This window comes from Bos grunniens, chromosome 10, assembly GCF_055505025.1.
Source record: "Bos grunniens cultivar Pamir isolate PY7600 chromosome 10, Bosgru_T2T1.0, whole genome shotgun sequence".
NCBI classification, from domain to species: Eukaryota; Metazoa; Chordata; class Mammalia; order Artiodactyla; family Bovidae; genus Bos; species Bos grunniens.
The window spans coordinates 33483803-33504493 of NC_141174.1; the positions used below are offsets into that span (position 1 = coordinate 33483803).

At 39.2% G+C, this 20691-nt stretch overlaps 1 protein-coding gene and 1 long non-coding RNA gene across 5 annotated transcripts in view; one reads left to right on the forward strand and one right to left on the reverse strand.

The window, feature by feature from the left end:
* Positions 1 to 20691, forward strand: part of SLC35F4 (solute carrier family 35 member F4) — a 211948-nt gene that overhangs the window by 170866 nt on the left and 20391 nt on the right. For 3 of the 4 annotated variants that reach the window (XM_086320529.1, XM_086320528.1, XM_086320530.1), the window contains exons 2-4: positions 9030 to 9215; positions 14080 to 14377; positions 19325 to 19544. In XM_086320529.1, coding sequence (XP_086176655.1) covers positions 14154 to 14377; positions 19325 to 19544 — 444 coding nt within the window. In that variant the 5' untranslated portion in view covers positions 9030 to 9215; positions 14080 to 14153. Of the gene's footprint in view, positions 1 to 9029; positions 9216 to 14079; positions 14378 to 19324; positions 19545 to 20691 lie in introns of those variants that run through there. The other variant, XM_086320531.1, reaches the window with a different exon arrangement.
* LOC147364281 (uncharacterized) overlaps positions 14797 to 20691 on the reverse strand; it is a 121594-nt gene continuing 115699 nt past the window's right edge. Inside the window, exon 2 of the long non-coding RNA XR_015134329.1 lies at positions 14797 to 15097. This is a non-coding gene — a long non-coding RNA (uncharacterized LOC147364281). The remainder of the gene's footprint in view (positions 15098 to 20691) is intronic.

The following is a 20691-nucleotide window of genomic DNA, read 5'->3' on the forward strand; positions in this document are numbered from 1 at the left end:
CTGGAGATGACTGTTTTATGGACTAAGCTCTGAACCTGGCTCTTAGTTTATATTTGCCTTTTTAGGACAATGGAATAAAGTGGGTCCAGTGGCTCAACTATTTTCAGGCCTCTTCCGTGAATCACCAAGTGGGAGGCAGCTGGCAGAAGGCAATGAGGTTTGAGCTATATTGCATAAGGACCACGAGGTACTGAAGCCAGGACATAACACTGCAGTGAAAATGCGGAAGCAAAAGAAATCACTAATTTGGCTTATAAATTCAACACTTGCTAGTTACACGTGATTCACAAACTTTTTAGTAACTACGGCCAATATTTTTATCTCAGCTCCATCTCAACTTGCTACTCAGTTTTTGGACTTCCTCCTTTCCACCTATAACTGCTGAGTAATCACAAAATGAAACCTGATACTCACCTAAGAAAACACGAGAAGGCACACCTCATGCAAACATAAATTATACAAGATACTTGAAAGATAAATTAAAAATTACTCTTGGCGTATCTGAAATGTCACATCCCTTGAAGAACATAGTAAATGAGAGTTTCCTGAATTTTAGACAGTCTCTTTTCATTGAATTTGAAACATTCAATTAGAAACAAACTGTTGGTCACAAGATGATATAGAAAGACCTTGAGCGCTTCTCTCACAGGCACACCAAAATCACAATTATTTACAGACAGCCATCGATGAAAAAGACCCAAACCTACCAGAAAAGATCTACAATGAGAATATAAAGAAGGAATCATAATGAGACAGCAGGAGGGGCTGAGTAGTGATAAAGTCAAATCCCATACCCCCAGGCGGGTGATCCACAAACAGGAGAACAATTACAACTGCAGAGATTCTCCCAAAGGATTGAGAGGTCTGAATCCCACTTTGGGCTCCACAGCCCAGAGATCCAGCACTGGGAAGACACTCCCCCCACCCCCCCCACCCCCGCCCCTGGAGAATTTGGCTTTGAAGGCCACAGGCTTACTTCTGGGAGTTCCAGAAGGCTGATGGAAATAGAGACCTCACTTGTAAGGGATTCACACAAAGTCTACCCAGGGTAGAAGCAGTAATTTGGTGGTAGCCTGGGTTAGACCTACCCCCTCCTGGAGAGGTAGGAAATAACTCCATTTCACCCTGGGTACATAGATTCCTGAACCATTTTGGGGAGCTCCTTCTACGACATGGTAATACTATCCTGGAATTTTTCTTATAGCTTATTACCACAGAAAAATCCCACTGTAGCCCAACAGTCTGCAGGCTCAAGTACTGGGATGCCTCAGGCCAAGCAGTTAACTGGACACTGACACAGCCCCATCTACCAGCAGACAGTTGCCTCAAAAACCCTGGGTCTGCAGCCACCTCTGGACATAGCCTTGCCCACCAGAGGACCCAGGACCTATCCCCACACACCAGTACACAGGCAATAGATCCAAGACTCCCAAGACCCTCCAAGCAGAGACCCCGGCCCAGGTCCCATCCATCAGTGAGCCTGCCCTAGTTTCAGATCCAACTCGACCCACCAGCAGGCAGGCACTAGACAGAAAAAACACCACCACAGTCTGTAGACCAGGCCTGCCCTGGAACTGGCTGGGCCTGGTCTCCACCCACTAGTAGGCCAATACAAGCTTCAAGACACCAGCCCCCACAGTCAGCAATCTGACATTTGCTCTGGGACCCCTAAGCCCGCAAGCAGGCCCCAGGACCTGGCTCTGTCCACCAGTAGGCTGGCACTAGCCCCAGGATCTGGCTTCATCCACCAGTAAGTAGACAACAGCCCCAGGTTCTCCTGGATCCTGACTCTGCCCATCAGTAATATAGCACTAGCCTAGGGCCTCCAGGTTTATGCAATTAGCTGCCTCATGATCAGACCCCATAACCAGCAGCTGGCAGCCTCTGCACCAGGCAGGACCTGGCAACCAACCCGACCACAGCCAAATAAACCTACCAGACCATTGACATAGTCTGCTCGCCACAACAGAAATAACCCACACAGCCCTCATAGAACATTTGGAGTGTATAGCTCTGGTGACAAGATGGGAGTGTGCTATTGGACTCACAGGATGTCTCACCAGGAAATATAACTAACTTACCAGATACATAAAAATAGCAAGTTAGGTAAAATGAAGTGATAGAAGAACATATGCCAAATGAAGGAACAAGATAAACTCCAGAAGAACCAAGTGGAAATAGACATGCTACCTGAGAAAGAGTTCAAGGTAGTGATCATAAACAGGATCAAAGAAATTGGGAGAATAATTTCTTATTGGAAGAAACTTCTAAGTTGGAAGTTTTTAATGAAGAGTTAGAAGATAAAAATAATAAATATAAAAGAGATGAAGAATACAATAACTTAAATGAAATAATACACTAGAAGGGATCAACATTAGACTAAATGGTTCAGAGGAATAGAACAACATGAGCTAGAAGATAGAGTAGTGGGAATCACTGATGCTGAACGGAAAAAGGAATAATAAGAAATGAGGATAATTCCCTCTGGGACAACATCAAATGTACTAATATTCACATTATACAGGTCCCACAAAGAGAAGGGGGAGGACTGAGAACATAATTGGAGAGAGAATAGCTGAAAACCTCCCTAACCTGGGAAAAGAAACAGACATCCAAATTCAGGAAGTACAGAGAGTCCCATACAGGATTAACACAAAGAGGAACACATCAAAACATTGTAATTAAAATGGCAAAAACAGAAGATAGAGAATATCAAAAGTTTCAAGAGAACAGCAACATTTTGCATACAGGGGAACTCACAAGATTATCAGCTGACTTTTCTGCAGAAACTCTAAGCCAGAAGCGAGTGACACAATATATTTAAAGTAATGAAAGGGAAAAAACTACAACCAAGATTATTCTACCCAGCAAGGCTGTTGTTCAGATTTGATGGGGAGATCAAAAGCTTCACAGACAAGCAAAAGCTAAGAGAGTTCAGTACCACCAAACAAGCTTCCAAGGAATGTTAAAGTAACTTCTCTGAGCAAAAAAGGATACAATGAGAAGCATGAAAATCATACAAGGAGAAAGCTCATCAATAAAGGCAAATGCACAGTAAAGGTAGGAAATCATCCCCTCATAAAGTTAGTAAGAAGGTTAAAAGAAAAAAGTAGTAAAATTATCTATATTTACAGTAATTTTAAGGGGAGAAGAGCATAACGCAGGGTTGTTGAAATGCATTTGAAATTAAGAATCAGCAACTTAACCATTCATATGTACAGATTGCTATATAAAAACATCATAGTAACCTAAAACCAAAAATCTGTGATACATACATAAAAAAGATAAAGGAATCCAAACATAACACTATAGATGATCATCAAATCGTAAGAGATGAGAACAAAAACAAAGGAATAAAAAAAAGACCTACCAAACCAACCCAGAAGCAATTAACAAAATGTCATATCAATAATTATTTTAAATGTAAATAGACTAAATGCTCTAATCAGAAGACATAGTGAAAAGAAATGAGAAAAAATTGATTACACGGGGTCTAAACAGCATGTACTAAAAAATCAATGAGTCAATGAAATCAAAATGGAAATTTAAAAATACCTTGAGACACATGACAATGAAAATACAACCATTCAAAATCCACTGAATGCAGCAAAATCAGTTCTTAGAGGGAAGTTAATAGCAATACAGGCCTTCCTCATAAAGCAGGAAAAATCTGAAATAAACAACCTAACCTACCACCTAAAATAATTAGAGAAGAACAAATGAAATCTAAATCTAAAGTCAGCAGAAGAAAAATAATAATAAGATATGGAGGATATAAATAAAATAGGGATTGAAAAAAGAAGGAAAAAAAAAGCAATAGAACCAAGAGCTGGTTATTTTAAAGGGTTAAGAAAATTGACAAACCTCTGGCCAGGCTCACCAAGAAGAGAAAGAACCCAAATAAACAAAATAAGAAATGAAAAAGGAAAAATCTCAACTGATAGTGCAGAAATACAAAAAAAGATGAGAATTCTATGAATAATTATATGCCAACAAATTTGACAACCTGGAAGAAACGGACAACTCTCTAGAAGCTTACAGCACTCCAAAATTGAATCAAGAAGAAATAGATGATTCGTGCAACTGGCCACTAGAAGTGAAACAAAATCTGTAGTAAAAAAAATAAAAACTCCCTACAAATAAAAGTCTAGGATCAGACGGCTTCGTAGATAAATTTTACCAAATATATAAAGAGCTTACACCAATTCTTCTCGAACTCTTCCAAAAGATTGAAAAGAAAGGAACATTCCCAAAGACATTCTACGAAGCCACCATAATCCTGATACCAAAACAAGACAAAGCAAGACAAAGATAACCACCAAGAAAAAAAATTACAGGCCAACATCTTTGATAAACACAGATGCAAAAATTCTCAACAAAATACTAACAAACCAAATCCAAAACCAAATAATAAAGATCATATACCACAGTGATGGTCCGATATATGCAAATCAGTGTAAGTCACCACACCAACAAAAGAAAATCTAAAAACCACGTGATTATCTCAAGAGATGCAGAAAAAGCATCTGACAAAATTCAACATCCATTCATGATAAAAAGAAAAAAACTCTTACCAAAGTGAGTATACAGGGGACATATCTCAACATAATAAAAGCTATTTATGACAAACCCAGAGCCAACATGATACTCAATAGTGAAAAGCTGAAAGCCTTTACACTAAAGACAAGGATGCCCACTCTCACCACATCTATTCAACATAGTATTGGAAGTCCTAGCCACAGCAGTCAAACAAAAAAAACAAAAGGTATCCAAATTGTAAGGAAGAGGGAAAAGTGTCACTATATGTAGATGACCTGATACTATATATAGAAAACCCTAGTGCTTAGTCACTCAGTTGTGTCCAACTCTGCAACCCCATGGACTACAGCCTGCCAGACACCTCTGTATGGGATTCTCTAGGCAAGAATACTGGAGTGGGTTGACATGACCTCCTCCAGGGGATCTTCCCAACCCAGGGATCAAACACAGGCCTCCCACATTGTAAGCAGTTTCTTTACCATCTGAGCCACCTGGGAAGCCCCTAGAAAACCCTAAGGACTCCACAAAAAAACTACTAGGTCTAATAAATTAATTCAGCAAAGTAGCAGGATACAAGATTAACATTCAGAAATCAGTTGCATTTCTTTGCTCTAACAATGAAATATCAGAAAGGGAATGCAAAAAAAAAAAATCAAAAAACAAACAAACAAAAAAAAACAGTCCCTCTTAAAATTGCACCAAAATAAAAACCCCAAAAACCTGAGGAAGTGAAAGACATATCCTGAGAACAATAAAACATTAATAAAGGAAATTAAAGAGGATTCAAAGAATGGAAAGATATACTCTTGGATTGGAAGAATTAATATGGCTAAAATGGCAATACTACCCAAAACAATCTAGAGATTTAATGTAATCCCTATCAAATTACACATGACATTTTTTACAGAACTAGAAAAAATAATCCAAAAATTTATGTAGATGTGTACTAAGTCATACCCCACTCTTTGCGACCCTGTGGACTATGGCCCACCAGGCTTCCCTGTTCATGGGATTCTCCAAAAACTTATAGATCCATGAAAGACCAGAATTGCCAAAGCAATCCTGAGGGAAAAAAACAAAACAAAAAAGCTAAAACAAAGCAGGAGGTACAACCCTCCCAGACTTTAGCACATACTACAAAGCTACAGTAATCAAAACTGTGATATTGGTACAGAAACATACATATGGATCAATGGAACAGAATAGAAAACCCAGAAATCCACACACCTGTGATCAATGACTCTTCAGCAAAGAAGGTAAAAATATAAAGTGGGAAAATGACAATCTCTTCAGCAAGTGGTGCTGGGAAAGTTGGACAGCTACATGTAAATCAACGAAGTTAGAACACATCCTCACACCATACACAAAAATAAACTCAAAATGGCTTGAAAACTTAAGTATAAGATATGACACCTCAAAACTCCTAGGAGACAGCATAGGCAAAACATTCTCTGACATAAGTCCAACCAGTGTTTTCTTAGGTCAGCCTCCCAAGGCAATAGGAAAAAAAAATACAAAAGTAAACAAACGGGACCTAATCAAACTTACAAGTGTTTGCACAGCAAAGGAAATCATTTAAAAAAAAAGAAAAAAGACAACCTGCAGAAAGGGAGAAAATGATCACAAATGATGTGACAGATAAGGACTTAATCCTCAAAATATACAAACAGCTCATACAACTCAACAACAACAAAACAAACAACCCAATCAAAACATGGGCTGAAGACCTTAACAGACATTTCTCCAAAGACAAATATACAGATGGACCTTAGGCAGGTGAAAAGATGCTCGACATTACTAAGTATTAGAGAAATGCAAATCAAAAGAAAAAGGAAGTACCACCTCACTCCAGTAAGAATGGCCATCATTAAAAAGTCATTAAAAATAACAAATGATGGAGAGGGTGTGGAGAAAATGGAACCATCCTACACGGTTGGTGGGATGTAAGTCGGTGCAGCCACTATAGAAAACAGTATGGATGTTCCTCAGAAAACTAAAAATAGAACTACTATATGACCCAGAAATCCTACTCCTGGGCATATATTCAGAGAAAACTAATTTAAAAAGATCCATGCACCCCTATGTTCATAGCAGCACTATTCACAAAAGCCAAAACATGGAGACAACCTAAATGTCCATCAGCAGATGAATGGATAAAGAAGTGGTACATATGTACAATGGAATACTACTTCGGCCATAAAAAAAAAAGATAATGCCATTTGCAGCAACATTGATGTGACTAGAGATTATCATACTAAGTCAGAGAAAGACAAATACCATATGATATCACTTATATGCAGAATCCAAGGTATGGCACATGTGAACCTGTCTATCTACAAGACAGAAACATACTCACAGACACAGATCAGACCTGTGGTTGCCAAGGGGAATGGGGGGAGGGAGAGAGGGACTGGGACTTTGGAACTGGTAGATGCAAACTCTTATATTTAGAATGGATAAACATGTTCCTATTGTACAGCACAGGGAACTATACCCAGTGTCCTAGGATAAACCATAATGGAAAAGAATATTTTTAAAAAAGTGTACATATGTGTATAACTCAGTTTGTTGTATAGCACAGATTGGCACAACATTTTAAATTTTAATTCAATTTTTAAAAGTATTACTAAAACAAAAAAGGCTGAAGGGATATAAAAACAAGACCTACAGTAGACTTCATGTCCAAAGACACGTACAGACTGAAAGTGAGAAATAGAAAAGGGTATTCCATGCTAATGGAAATCAAAAGAAAGCCAGGGTCACAATACTTATATCAGATAAAATAGACTTAAAATAGTTAAAACAGAGACTGTTACAACAGACCAAAAAAAGGACATTACATAATGATCAAAGGATCAATCTAAGAAGATAACAGCAATTATAAATACACACCCAACATAGGAGCACCTAAATACATAAAAGCAAATATTAACAGACATAAATGGATATATCAACAGTAATGTAATACTAACAGAGGACTTGAACACCCCACTTACATCAATGGGCAGATCATTCAGACGGAAAATTAACAAGGAAACACTAGCCTGAAGTGACACATTGGACCAGATGGAGCTAGAAAGCAAAGAACAAACAAAACCCATTAGTAGAAGGAAATAAATGATAAAGATCAGAACAGAAATAAATTAAATAGAAAAAATAGAAGAGATCAACAAAACTAAGAGCAGTTTCTTTGAAAAGATAAAATTGATAAAACTTTAGCCAGACTCATCATGAAAAAGAGAAGGTCCAAATCAGCAATTTCAGAAATGAAAAAGAAGTTACATCCAACACCACGAAAATACAAAGGATCATAAGAGACTCCTAAGGGCAACTATATGCAAATAAAATGGACAGCCTAGAGAAATTCCTAATATGTACTATTTTCCAAGTCTGAACCAGGAAGACATACAAAATACAAACAGACTAATTATCAATGATGAAATTGAATCAGTAATAAAGAAAAGAAAAAGAAAAAAACTCCAGTAAACAAAAGTCCAGGACCAAACGGTGAAGGTGAATTGTACCCAACATTTAGATAATAGTTAATACCTATCTTTCTTAAATTATTCAAAAAAATTGCAGCGGCAGGAACACTTTCAAACTCATTCTGTGGTGCCACCATCACCCTGATACCAAAACCAGACAAAAAAGAAAACTTCAGGCCAATATCGCTGATGCAAAAATGTAGATGCAGAAGTACTCAACAAAATATTAGCAAACCAAATCCAAAGATACATCAAAAGATAGTATACCATGATCAAATGGAATTTATCCCAGAGATGCAAGGGCTTTTCATTATCTGCTAAGCAATCAGTGCTATACACATTAACAAATTGAAGAATAAAAATCATGTGATGCAGAAAACACTTCTGACAAAATTCAACTTCCATTCATCATTAAAAACTCTCCAGAAAGTGGGAATAGAGTGAATTTATCTCCACATAATAAAGAGCATATATGACAAACCTACAGCTAACATCATTCTCAACAGTGAAAAAAGTTGAAAGCATCCCACTCTCACCACTTTTATTCAACGTATTGAATAAATCTAGCCAGAACAGAGGAGATACAACGAAGCTGGATTTTAGTGATCCAACTGATGGAAAAGTGTATAGAAGATTTAGTAGGAGAGCTAGTTGGCAGTTTTACCAGGTAGGAATTCAACAGTCAACCTCAGGAAGAAAAGGGAGAAAAAAAATAACACCATTTTGCTTTCCCTGAGGTAAACTATTCGACTTTAAGAACAGTTCTAATTCAGAACAGCTAAATCAACCCAAACACCATTTTCTAATGTTCATTTAGTTAATGGATTTGTCTAAAAGGACCCTTTATCTTAGGGAACAGACTTTACCAACATAGCATTTTCTTTTTGGAGGCCCTTTTGTAAAATTAGAAACGAACTCAATGAATGTGCCGTATATTTTACTGCCACAACATTTAAAATATGTTTTTCCTCCAGGAAATTTTCAAACTGATCTCTTTCTTCCCAGGTACCTCCAGATCATCAGTTACTCGATGTAAACCTGGAGCCAACTGCCCCAGTTCACACAGTAGCATCAGCAGACAACTGTCCCCTCTCTCTGTCACAGAAGATTCCTCTGCTCCTATTCTTGAACTTCAGAGTCGAGGATCCTCTGGAGTTTGTGGACACAGAGCTGAGAGGCAAAACAGATCAGGTATGTGAGTGACCTCCTCTTAAACAACAGTACATGGGGTAAGCTTCTAGCCAGCAGTGAAAGATCTCACCATTGGCACAGAATGTAGAGATGTGACACTGACTCTCAGGAGTACATGTGAGCAAAGTTTATCAAGTGGGAGGAGAAGGAAGAAGAGAAATGTATAGATATAATCCATTAATGATGGACAGGGTACAGTGTAGCAGAGAAACAGTACCAAAACCTATAGTTGGAGGGCTTAACCCGTGGTTAAACAGTGACTTCTAATGAAGTTTATAAGGAAACTATTTTTCTTATCTTCAAGATGGCAAAAGCCAGCACCTTTTATCTCAGTCCTGGGATTTAATAATAGCAAGCTGTACCCATTCTGAGAAGAATAAAAGCACCAGTAAAATCACAGACTCTGCTTTTATCTTTATTAGGACTGCCAGTCCTTGGAGCCCTTCTAGTTTTCCCAATTTTATACCTCCTTCAGGACACTTCAGTTGCCTCCCTGATCAGCATTTACTATTAGATCAAGACCTTTAACCTTTCCTCACATCTGCCTGATCACTTACCAACCCCTGGAATACTTGGGTTACTGGATTCACTAGATAAATCTCTTAACTATATCCGTGGGTTTCCCAGAGAATGTATCATTTTAAAACATAGCTGGAACATGCATGGGACTTCCCTAGTGGTTCAGACGGTAAAGAATCTGCCTGCAATGCAGGAGTATGCATAAAATCCTTAAAGGATGAAGAAGGACACAAGAGAGAGCTAAATAGAGACAGAACTCTGGAAAACTCTAAAATGATCAGAAGAGGACGAGGAACAGGACTCAGCAAAATAAACTGAAAAGGAAAGGTTAGTGATATAGAAGGTTGTTATTTCATCTAAAGGAAGTAGTGAAAAAGTATCCATTGAACTTCAAAAACAGGAGATTATTTATTATTATCTAGCAAGAGAAATTTCAAGAGAGTCATGGGGCAAAAGCCAAAATGTAGCAGTTGAGGAAGAATGGGTGGGAAAGAAGCAAAGATAGTTAAGTACAGTATACAGACAGACCTCAGAGATACTGTGGGTTTGTTTCTAGACTCTTGCGGTAAAACAAATATCACAATAAAACAAGTCACGTGAAAAAAATAAATGCAGCTGGGTCCACGAGGCTGCTGCCCAATACTGTTACATTTTGGTGATGGACATCATACTGCCTTTCCCAGAGATAATCTCAAGCTTTGAGTCCATATTCACTTCCTCTCATCATATGACCACACTTTTACCTTCCTGAAAAGACTGAAACAATTGTGTGCTAACAGATGCTTTCCTCCCTGCCTCAAAGTGTCTCAGTTCTCTTGCTTGCTAATTTGCTAATTATCATCATTGCAGGGGCTTCCCTGGTGGCTCAGATGGTAAAGAATCCACCTGCAATGCGGGAAACCTGGGTTCAATCCCTGGGTTGGGAAGATCCCCTGGAGAAGGGAATGGCTATCCACTCCAGTATCGTGGCCTGGAGAATTCCATGGACAGAGGGAGCCATCAGGCTACAGTCCACGGGGTCGCAAAAAGTCAGACTTGACTGAGAGACTTTCACTGTCATCATTGCAGGGACCGCTTTTGACTTCTGTGTTTGCTATCATTCTGATGCCGACTCCTCCTACATCTGTGATTACCTCCTCTCCGTATCTTCCACCTACATTTTCAATCTCCCCTTCTCCATTTATTCCTTCAGCTTGGCCAGCAATATATTAAAATCTCTTGCATCCTTAAAGTCAATAGTGACACCAGCAAAAACAACAAAATAACTCTATTCAAAACAAGTGGGTAGTGGAAAAAAATCAAAAAACAAAAACCTTATAACTTTGAGAACACTAGCTTTAAAAAATAAGCAAAAAAGAAATAATTCAGGGGACGCAGGTAAATGAAGGCATAGAGGAGGTGTGAAAGCCTCTTCTAGGGTCCTACTTATTTGATTAGGGGTTTTTATGAGAAAAGATTTTTTTCCCCAAAATGACAATATTTTAAAATGGAATCTCAGCAACTATGGACCCCAGGGCCAAAACTCTTTTGTAAAAAGTGAAGAAAATGACATTGTAAATCTTCAGAAAGTTTTAATTGGCTTTAATTAGTTGCAGTAATATTCTTATTATCCCAGTTATCTGCAGAACAGAATGTTGCAGTTAATTAAGTATGGTTAATAAATTTGCCCTCTCTATCATATACCAATTACAAATCTCAAAGACTGTACCATTGAAGACCACATGTGGCATAATTCACTCTTTCTGCAATGATTCGGAAGACACTTGGGGATATTCCTAGACACCAAAAAGAAAAAGAAAAGGAGAATAATGTAAAGAGCAGCTCGATGCTGTCATGAATGTTATGGTACTTAACCTCAAAATGAATCCCATGAGCTAAGTATTATTGGTGTTTGACAGAGATGCTAAGACCAGAATTAAATATATACTCAGGGCCTTCTGGTGGCAGGGCTAGGACTTTCACTCATGCTTCCAAATTCCAGTGGCCTCTACCATCAATCTGTGTGACTCTAATCAAGATTCAGAGAGACGAATGGAATTACTGATAAATCAATTTTAATGATGTATACAAAACAATAAATCTAAGCAGGACTATAGAAACTCATATTTAAATGATCAGAAAAATAAAAGAACCCTGGAGAGTCAATCTTCCTATGGTATCTACAGATAGTAAAATTAAAGAATTGTCAACAATTCAATCTAGTTCGCAGAAGATGAGCCAGTACTATGGGAGGATTTAGGTGACTATTGGTGTCATCAAAAGTACTCTGTATGTTCTGACAGTGGTACAGATGTCATCTTCAAAGGTGACAATAAAGGCAGATGTCAAAGGAATACAAATAATCTTTGTATAATCATTCCTCCGTTATGAGCTAGTCCCTTAGAATAGTGTGATCTAAAGTGTAGTATACCTTTCTCTTCTATTAAACCTCATGCAAGGCTGCCATTCCTGCCAGGAAACTTTTCTCTAAACCATTTTTGAAGCTTCCAGTGCTTAAATGGGGAGCTCAAGCCTGAAACGTAGACCGAATGAATATTCAGAATAAAAAGTTTAGACCCTGGAGTCATACTGACTTGGGCTCAACCTTGAACAACCTTTAATACAAGTCTCAGTTTTTGCATCTGTAAAATGGGACTGGTAATAACCCACTTACTTGGGTAGGCTCATGTTCCCTTTCCAGCCTTCCAAGACAACAGCTCTTGTTCTGCCCTCTTATTCATTTTCGTTTTTTCCCCTCTACTCTCTGTATAAACCACGTGTACATAGTGAATTTGAAGAGTGTTATCAGGTCTAGTCTATACACAGCCAAGGATTCTGGTTAGCATACTTTCAGCCTCATCTCAATGTTACTGCATCACGGAAGTTTCTCCTGGCCACTACACCTCATCTTAACAAGTGCTTCTTGTCTGCCTCCACGTGGCCTTGTATCTGCCATACACGGCCCTTCTCCCACTGTTTTAGATGTGTTTCCTGACCTTCCTCTAGATTATGAGCTCAAGTCTTTCATTTTTGAACCCCTGGGACCTATTTAACTAGCTCCTGGTAGTCTCCACAGGACTTTGTTGAATAAATAAAAAGAATACCAGTTTTCATCTTCCGGAGACTAGGCTCTGAGAATTCTGTTTATAACAACTTGGAAGTCACGTAGTAATTGCCTGTTCATCCTGCTTGGTTTATACTCTCCAGTGAAAAATTCGCTTTCAAGGCTTGCTATCTGCTTTCCCCAAATAAATGGCTGGATGAACGCCTTTGCCAAAGCGGGGCAGTCACGCCTGGGTCATTAAGCAATGGAAACATTCAGCAGAGAGCCGGCAGGTTCTGAAGAGGAATGTGAGAAACCCATCCACTATCACTCTCAGTCTGTGGGCTGTACCACTTGCGTAAGCCCAGGATAAACCTTATATGCTTAGAGGAGGTCCCTGGAAACACCATGGAATTTTACAGACAATTCTGTCTACCTTTCCCCGGATTCTACCATCTGGGGACTCAGGATGACCACTGCTCTCATTTAATGTCCTGATGGGTATATAAATTCATTGTGTTGAACTTGTTTTCACTCTTAGGGAGAAGGCCTTTATGATTGTCACTTTTGGAGAACTTCGGCTATTTCAGTGTGAAAAAAAATGCTACTAAATTTTCTTAGTAACTGTAAAAATATAAAGCAGAACTCACTGTGCTCCCAGAAATATATTAAATAGTAATTTGTTCTGAGGTAGGAGGTGATTTTGTGCAGTCCAGACTTGCTCTATTTAATCTTTGCTGCAGTTTAAAAAAAAAAAAAAAAAAAACTCAGTGGGAAATAACAATAAGTACTTATTTCTCATTCACTTTTTATGTTGGTGAATACAGGGTTCTAACTAGGTCCTGCTCATTCTCCTACATAGACCAGCTTCTATTTGAGATTTTCCATTCTATTGGCAGAAAGGAAGAGCTAGAGATAGGTAGTGGGACTGTGTGAAGCCTCTTAAAGCTTCTACAGAGAGCTGGCATACCATACCACAGATGGTGAACATACCATCTGTTCATGTTTGATTAGGCAAAGCAGATCATGTGGCCAAGGCCAAAGCCTTTGAAGCTGAAATGCTCTCACAAGGAGGTGGGTAGGGTTCCCCTGAGAACAGAGAGCATCCACCAAGTTCATCAGCATCATCATGGCCTGGATAAGGGTCCCAGATACACAGTATACCTTATAGAGCAGAGATTCCAGACAGAAAATGAGCCAGTGTTATTTGTCTCTTCAAATGATAGCAGGGAAAACAAAACACTGGTGATTCTACTGTCTGTCTCTTTGATTTCTGTTTTATAACTTGATTTCCACACATTTGTATTCCTTTCCTGTTTGCAGGGGATGATGGAACACAGACTCATCCTGAGAACAGCAGCCAAGAAAACAGAATCAAGGCTCGCTGCCTATCCTGCATGTCCATGGTTCTGAAGGCTGCCTGGGGACTTTTGATCATCTTGTCAGTGTCATCATCTTGGGTTGGAACCACACAGATTGTAAAAATTACTTATAAGAACTTCTACTGTCCATTTTTCATGACTTGGTTTTCAACGAACTGGAACATTATGTTTTTCCCAGTCTATTATTCTGGTCATCTGGCCACTGCTCAAGAAAAACAATCTCCAATGAAAAAATTCAGGTAGGTTTCATATTAAATGGCCAATAGGAGATGGTTTGAAATAATTTCATGCAAATATGCATGATTTCATCTCTTTGAAAGATGAGCTAAGTGTGGAGAGGCAGGATCTAAGGTCAGTAATGAACATATGAACATGAAGAAACAGAATCAGCTCGCTCCTCCCTCCAAAATTATTGTCTACAACATGCCAGGCACTGTGCTAGTGCTTTTGCAGATCTTATCTAATTATCATTGGTGGTAACAGCCACCTTTTAAGGTGGTGTTAATTATCCCTATTTTAGCACAAGAATAACAGGTTTGGAGAGATTCAGTGACTTGTCCAAGGTCACACATTTATAAATAATGGAACCCAGATTTTAATCCAGCTCAATCTCTCTATCATGTTTTCAAAGAACAACCCAGGGTCTCGAGCCCAGAAAGAAAAAAAAACACTGTATTAATAAGATTCTTACAAAAACACTTGCTCAGTATTCTGGACACAGTGGTATTATAGCAGATAAAATGACTTGGTCTCATGCAAATGGAAGTCTGGCCTTGGGATGGTTTAAAAGAAGCTGTTCTTTGCTGGCTAGGAACAGAGAGCTTTGTCTGTTGGTTTGCTGGCCATGAACTTGACTGCCATGGTTGTATTGGTTGCTCTGAGTTAGATCTGGCTTATGCAGCTCCATCTTGGAGAGATCGGAAAGTTGGCAGAGTCATGTCATCTAGTCCTGTGCAGCACTGAGGAAAGGCAAAAGTAGCATTTGGGTTAAAGGTCCTTTGCCAACAGACAGCTTCTTGAAAAGAAAAACCAGAATCAAGGAACAACTTCCAGGACAGTCACTCTGCTCACCAAGAGAAAACAGTGGTCTTGACTTCAGCAGATGGCAATGGGAGAGTGACAGCTTTTTTGCTTATTCCTCCTCAGCAGAATGGCAATAAATTTGTCTTACAGGAGCCCAAATAACCTTTCTACCTTGCCCTTTTACCTTATGATAACATGGTAAGACTGTCCTTAAAAACGTAAGACATTCTGAAGGCTTTATCTTCAACTTCCAATTTCTATCACCAGCTTGGAATTGCCCGGGAATCCTGAAGTCACACTGTGAGCTGACTTTCTCTGTGTGTGCATGAACATTCTGCTATCATTAAAGCAACAAAAACCAGTTCAAAGAGAAGTGTTTTCTTGTTTGGAGGAAAGAAAAAAGCCTTATATCTGTTAAGGATTGCTAAAACTAATTTCTTCCCATTAAAACAGACATGATCCTGGGGCATAAGATCTTTTTAGATAACAATACTTAATACATGATTGCAGGGGACATGATCATCAGAATAAAGTTCTCCCTGATTGCAGATACCTCCATTTACTTATAGGGTATGTGTTCTACTCAAAGGTTCCTATGGTTTAGACACATATGCAGATTAAAAACAGCAAAAGGTTAGTATGGGAAGTAATGCCTCAGAAGACCTCAAAGCAAGCCAGGTCAGTGTTACTTAAGAGAACACATTTACAACAAGAGGCTCCTGCTGACAGAAGTGGTGTTTGGGGAATGAGTTTCTCTCACACCGAATGAACTCTGAATTTAGTGAAATCTGTGACTTGACAGGACACCTCCACCTGTTAGTCCTAGCGTGAAGTTGACCATTTCTGAAACTGAATCAAAGAGCTTTTATTGTCAAGCAGAAAACATTGTCTTTGTAGGGAATATTCTCTAGTGGCCCCCTCCATATGAAAGGTAAACACTGCCAGAAAATTCTGAGATCCTTGATCTTTATTCCCTGTGGACTCTGCCAAAGGAGAGTCTGCCAAGGGACTCTGCCATTAACACTGTCTGCCAAGAAGTCACCCCACGAAGCTCTCATGGCAGAACAAGGGGAGAATAGTTAGTGTCTATTGGATGTATCCCATAGCATCAAACCCTCTGTTTTCTCCCTTTCTCTTGAATGGTATGAAAGCATTTCCAGTTTTTTTCCGTATCACTAACATCAAAAGAATTTTCAACAAAGTATCAAAACTGGGTGGTAAGGATTGTTCATTTGGAAGTAGTTTTTGATATTTCAATCATGCCATTTATATACAGTTAAGAGAATTCAATTGCCTCAGGTGAATTTGAAATTTAAGAAAAAAATTATATACCAGTTTTGATGGTATATCAAAAGAATATCAAAGGGTCATTTCTTAAGGGAAAAAAATCTCTAGAAAGCCTGAAACTAGAGCCAAAGATACACCTGCCATATGTCAGGAAGCTAGGAAATGTGCTTAAGATGCCATCCAACATGCAGAAAGTGTTCCGTAACTAGTAGCTGCTGGAACAGCGATGAGCATGATTACATTGTCAGTACCCCCAACTTCTAAGCTTCTTTCCAAATTTTGCCTCCTGTCAATGCTTCTTGTCTAGAAATTCTGATCTCTGATCTCATCATCCCAGGGAGAGACAGGCTGTTGTTATCTGTTTCTCCACAGAAATTCATCTTTTTAAAAGAAATTTTCACATTTCCTAGCACTTAATGCTTAAACAGCAAGAGGTTTTACTCAGGTGAACTGGTGTTTGGAGACCAATTTTAATTCTTGTAACAGCAGTGACAAGTGGGGAGAAGGTTGGCACTGAGAGGAAAGGGGAAGAAAGGGTAACAAGGAGGAAGCCAGTTCTTGGGGGACAGGATAAGCCAGGCCAAGAGCCTCTGCTAGGCAGCAGTGCTATACTGGGGGCACTCTCCTCAGCCCACCTGCCTCTGCTGGCTTCTCCACGGGGCAGGGTGTTTCCTTTCCTGAATCCAAAGTCTTTGAGTGCATTCTACCCAGCATGATGGTGGAGCCCTTGGTAAGAAGAACCATCACTGGCTAGGGCTTGTGATAGGAAAAGAAAGTCTTTAATCATAAATAGATTTGTTGTGGTTCTTAATGAATATGTATTTTAAAGGACGTTTAGAAGTTATAGATGTCAGGATAAATAAACCCATGACTCCCCACTCCAGCTCTCCCTGGCAGATTTCCTCAAGGACCAAATCTCTCTGTAAGAACAGAATACAAAGCATGTGCCTAGATGCTCCATAAAAACTGTTGCTTGCTCTGTGTGTGCCTCTGATTCTGAGTATCTCAACAGTAGGGCTTTAGAAAGGCCATCCATTTTATAATATTGTAAATCAATTACACCTCAGTAAAGCCAAACAAAGCAGAGACACCATCCATTTTCCTGTGTGTGTGAGCATGTGTAATTTCTGTTTACTTTGCAAAAGCTTTTGCCTCTGGCTTATTTAGTCCCTTCCCTGAAGTTTTGTCTCCTTCAAGTTAAAATTTAGCTTTGGGAAATCCCATTTTGATTTTATGAAACCTTTCCATTTTGGTTGTCTCTCACATGAAAGTAAAACCACGGCATGCATGTCCATGTGTTCAAAATGGATTTTTAACCTTCTGAGAGTCACTGGCCTACAATTCCCTGTGTTCTCAGCTGCTTGGAAGCAACGTTTACTACGAGACTTGATATTGAAGCTCATCCCCCTGAGCCTGAAGCCTCACCACTTGGTCATGCCCTCCCCACATGCTGTCCTCCTGTGGGCTGAATCACTTCATACAGGGGAGGCAAACATTGCCTGGAGATTGCTTTGAGGCAAAGTAATACTTTGAGACACAATTCTCTCTCTTCAGAAAGAGCTAGAAGAGAAACCAGAAACTAGAGCTATCTAGAGCCATATAAATAGATTTATAAACATAAACGTGCAACTGTGAATAACTTGTTGCTTTAAACGGGATATTTTTACTACTCTTGAAGAAAAACAATGCCTGACACGAGATAGTTGCCTAACGAAAGCTTGAATGTTCATGAACGACTCCCAGCCTGTTTTCAGTCCATAATCAAAAAGGCATTGTTATTCTATCACTTTAAATATCACCTGTATATATTGCTAGCCTCAACAATTTGATTAAAACAACCCTCTGGACTAAATAATTAATTTAGTCAGAAACCATGCAAATCAAAGATTTAACTGAAATGACTATTTTTAAGCAGTATATTCAGACAACTCCTCCAGAATGGTCCAAGTTTGTATGTAAATGCAACTTGAATTTTATTTATTTTATGATTTGGGGGTTGTCACAGAAACTTCCTTCATTTTTTCTGCCTTAAAAATGCTATGCTGTGCTTAGTGGCTCAGCTCGTGTCCGACTCTTTGTGACCCCGTGGACCGTAGCCCACCAAGCTCCTCTGTTCATGGGGGATTCTCCAGGCAAGAATACTGGAGTGGGTTGCCATGGCCTTCTCCAGGGGATTTTCCCAACCCAGCGATCGATCCCATATCTTCTGCATTGCAGGCGGATTCTTTACCATCTGAGCCACCAGGGAAGCCCAAGAATACTGGAGTGGGTAGCCTACCCCTTCTCTAGGGGATCTTCCTGACCCAGGGATTGAACTGGGGTCTCCTGGGTTGCAGGTGTATTCTTCACCAGCTGAGCTACCAGGGAAGGTGTAAAAGAAATTAGTTCAGTGGGCAGATATGTTAGAAAGAGGCATAATGTTTTAGGAATAATAAAATACCGAGCTGCGCTTGCCTTTGCATGCTGTGTGAGGTTGCACATTGTCTGTAGCCTATTCAATCTGTAGCAGGTGTCTTGACACTGTTGCATTTGTCCGTTGGGAAAGCATCTTCTATATCTTTGAATAGCTAGTGATTCCAGCAACCACTCATTTCTGGATTTCTCCAGGTTTCTCTAAGAATATTCAGCAAAAGCAGAATGGCTACCCCCAGAATCTTGCAGAATGGGTAGGGAAGGCCTGTGCTTGGGGAGATGGGAACTCCTCCATGCAACCCTTTCCACTCATGGCCTGAAGATGACAGCCCTGGGTTCAGTAGGTTCCACACATGAATAATGGGTCTTGAGGGTTTGTGCTCTTGCCTAAAAATGATTGTCAAGAGCTAGTCCACACAAGATGTGTTAACATCAATACCTATTAACCTCTCTTTCTTCCTTAGGGAATGCAGTCGAATTTTTGGTGAAGATGGTCTGACGTTGAAGCTCTTTCTTAAAAGAACTGCTCCCTTTTCTATTCTATGGACTTTGACTAATTACCTGTATTTACTGGCTTTAAAGAAGCTGACAGCCACGGATGTCTCTGCTCTGTTCTGTTGTAACAAAGCCTTTGTCTTCTTGCTGTCATGGATCGTGCTGAAAGACAGGTTCATGGGAGTGAGGGTAATAGCACACTTGATTCGATGCGTGAGGCTGCATTTAATCATAAATCCTTGGCATTGGGAGAGCTGCTTTGTTTTGTGGAGTTTCTGCAAAACTTATTTGGTTTTGAGTACAGATTGAAATTTGAAGATGCGCTAGAACACCCAGGCAGTTACAATGTCATGAGAGGATAAAAGATTTTTTCCATTGGGCAGTCAGCTGATGTCAACAGGAGGCACTCAGGGAAAATAAGTTCTTTTTTTAGAATTAATGGTATGATCAACTCCTTCTGTACTTGGGGAAGAAGGGTCTGAGAAAATTAGCCACAGTAAAGATTATGATTTGTTTGTTTGTTTTTTTTTCACCCCAGTCAACATGTTAGGACAACTCATGTTTTTTGCACCACCCACCCCCCCCACCGTGAATTTAATTAATATTGGTGTAAGTAGTAAGATTACCAAACAGTAATTAAAGTCACCAGTAGTGGCACAATGCTGTTAAAAGTGGCTATATATCTAGTATGACTAATCTAGAAATGGAACTAAAAACAACAACTTGTACTTTGGGGTACATATCCTTAATTGGATAGCATTAAACTTCCACCAACCACTTCAGTTCTGAGTTTATTCCTTTCAGAGATATTCTGGATTTAAAAATAAAAGGTTTTTTGTATATTTGACCTTTGTTACATTGATTGACAGCTATGCAGACATAAGGAGCCAGATCTCATTCATATAATCTGGCATGCCACCATGACGAAAATATTGAGTAAATAATTATTTAAAAGTAGATCCAAACAAAGAGCGTTTTTCCAGAAAATAAACATCACACAATTGCTGTTCTTCAAAAGAGATGTCCAAGACTGGGTTGAAACATTTTTTTTGCTATTGCAAACTTTTGCTCCTGTTGCAATGATTCCAGGGTCCTTGCCTCGCTAAATGCTGAAATTCACATCTATATTAGAGAATTTGTGATAGCCATCATCCTGAAAACATTTTCTTAATAGCCAGTTAGCTAATTCTGGTTGTATCTTGGGGGATGCTGCTCAGAAATTCAGAACTGAAACTTGACACAGACAAGAAGTAGAAAGCTACCGCAGAAAACAAGATGAAAAATTCTCAATCAGTTCATGATACCATTCGACTATACCAGATACAGCCTCACACTC